Here is a 1,082-nt window from a genome sequence, read left to right on the forward strand (position 1 = left end):
AAAAATTGTTTTTACGTTGATTTAGTTGGACATTTGGTCAACGTGTCGCATGAACACTTTTGCGATAGTGAAGTGACAAATGCATCGAAGAAAGTGTCGAAAATGGTTTTCCCACCCGTAGTGAAGTTATTGGATACGGGTTTAACAACGTCGACTGTTGTTGTACCGAAATTGTCAAGCTTTTTTCCGATCGGATTGAACGTGACAGTCACATTATCAGATTGGGCATTGTATGTTTTATTTAATTTTATTTTATTTTATTTTTGGTGTGTTTATAGTATTTATTTTTAGAGCTATGTGCGAACTTTCTTATGGATACATTCGCCTGTATTTTCAGTTTACATTAACATTTTCTTATCTACTTCATCATCGTGAGCAGAATACTTTGGAAACATCTCAGCTAGTTTGTTGCAACCAACGTGGCGAATGTTAATGAATATATTTGCTTTTTTTAAAAATTATTATAAAATAATTGATTTCAAAGAATGTTCATCGTAAAATATTTCACCTACACACACCAGTAAGTGTGTGTAAGAGGGTGTGATGTTTTAGATCTCCGGTTTGTTGTTGTACGTTATGTGATTAGTGATTGTTAGGTTTCATTGAGGTTTTGTGATCGAGTGAAAATTTGATTGATAACATTATTAAATGTTTCAATTCGTGGATTATTTGATTTTCAGCGTATGTATATATGAATTGGGAAAAGTGATGTTTCTCTTCATTTGCAATATCTTGTGTGAATGAGGTTCGTAGTTGCAAAATTGAAATGTAATTTTTTTTGCAAAGATGCCTTGTTCGATTCCATTTCAAAAAGTGCTCATCTATGAAACTCCTTCCCGTTTCTATTTGACTGGAGCGCATTACGGTGATGATTCGTATCATCTGTTGAAAGTGGAAAAAGCAGAAACGCTAACACTAATCGAAGATGGACACTCCTATTCGCAGCAAGAATTGGTAATAATAATAATAATTATTATTATTATTGTATGCAATTTGTGGAAGGATGATATTTTTTCTTTGAAACAAAATCGTGTTTTTAATTTTGAAGAATGAAATTTTGACTTGCGTGGATGAATGTACCG

The 1,082-nt window shown here is 32.6% G+C and overlaps 1 protein-coding gene across 1 annotated transcript; it reads left to right on the forward strand.

Annotated features, from left to right (window-relative positions):
* Positions 1–25: 25 nt before the first annotated feature.
* On the forward strand, positions 26–433 carry Tsp_13852 (conserved hypothetical protein; the record flags this gene model as incomplete). The annotated part of the gene is made up of 2 exons (XM_003367676.1): positions 26–230; positions 292–433. Coding segments are annotated over 2 exons (347 nt in total), but the record flags the coding sequence as incomplete, so codon positions are not given.
* Between the last annotated feature and the right edge of the window lie 649 nt (positions 434–1,082).

This window comes from Trichinella spiralis, assembly GCF_000181795.1.
Source record: "Trichinella spiralis strain ISS 195 chromosome Unknown Scfld3877, whole genome shotgun sequence".
Classification (NCBI taxonomy): Eukaryota; Metazoa; Nematoda; class Enoplea; order Trichinellida; family Trichinellidae; genus Trichinella; species Trichinella spiralis.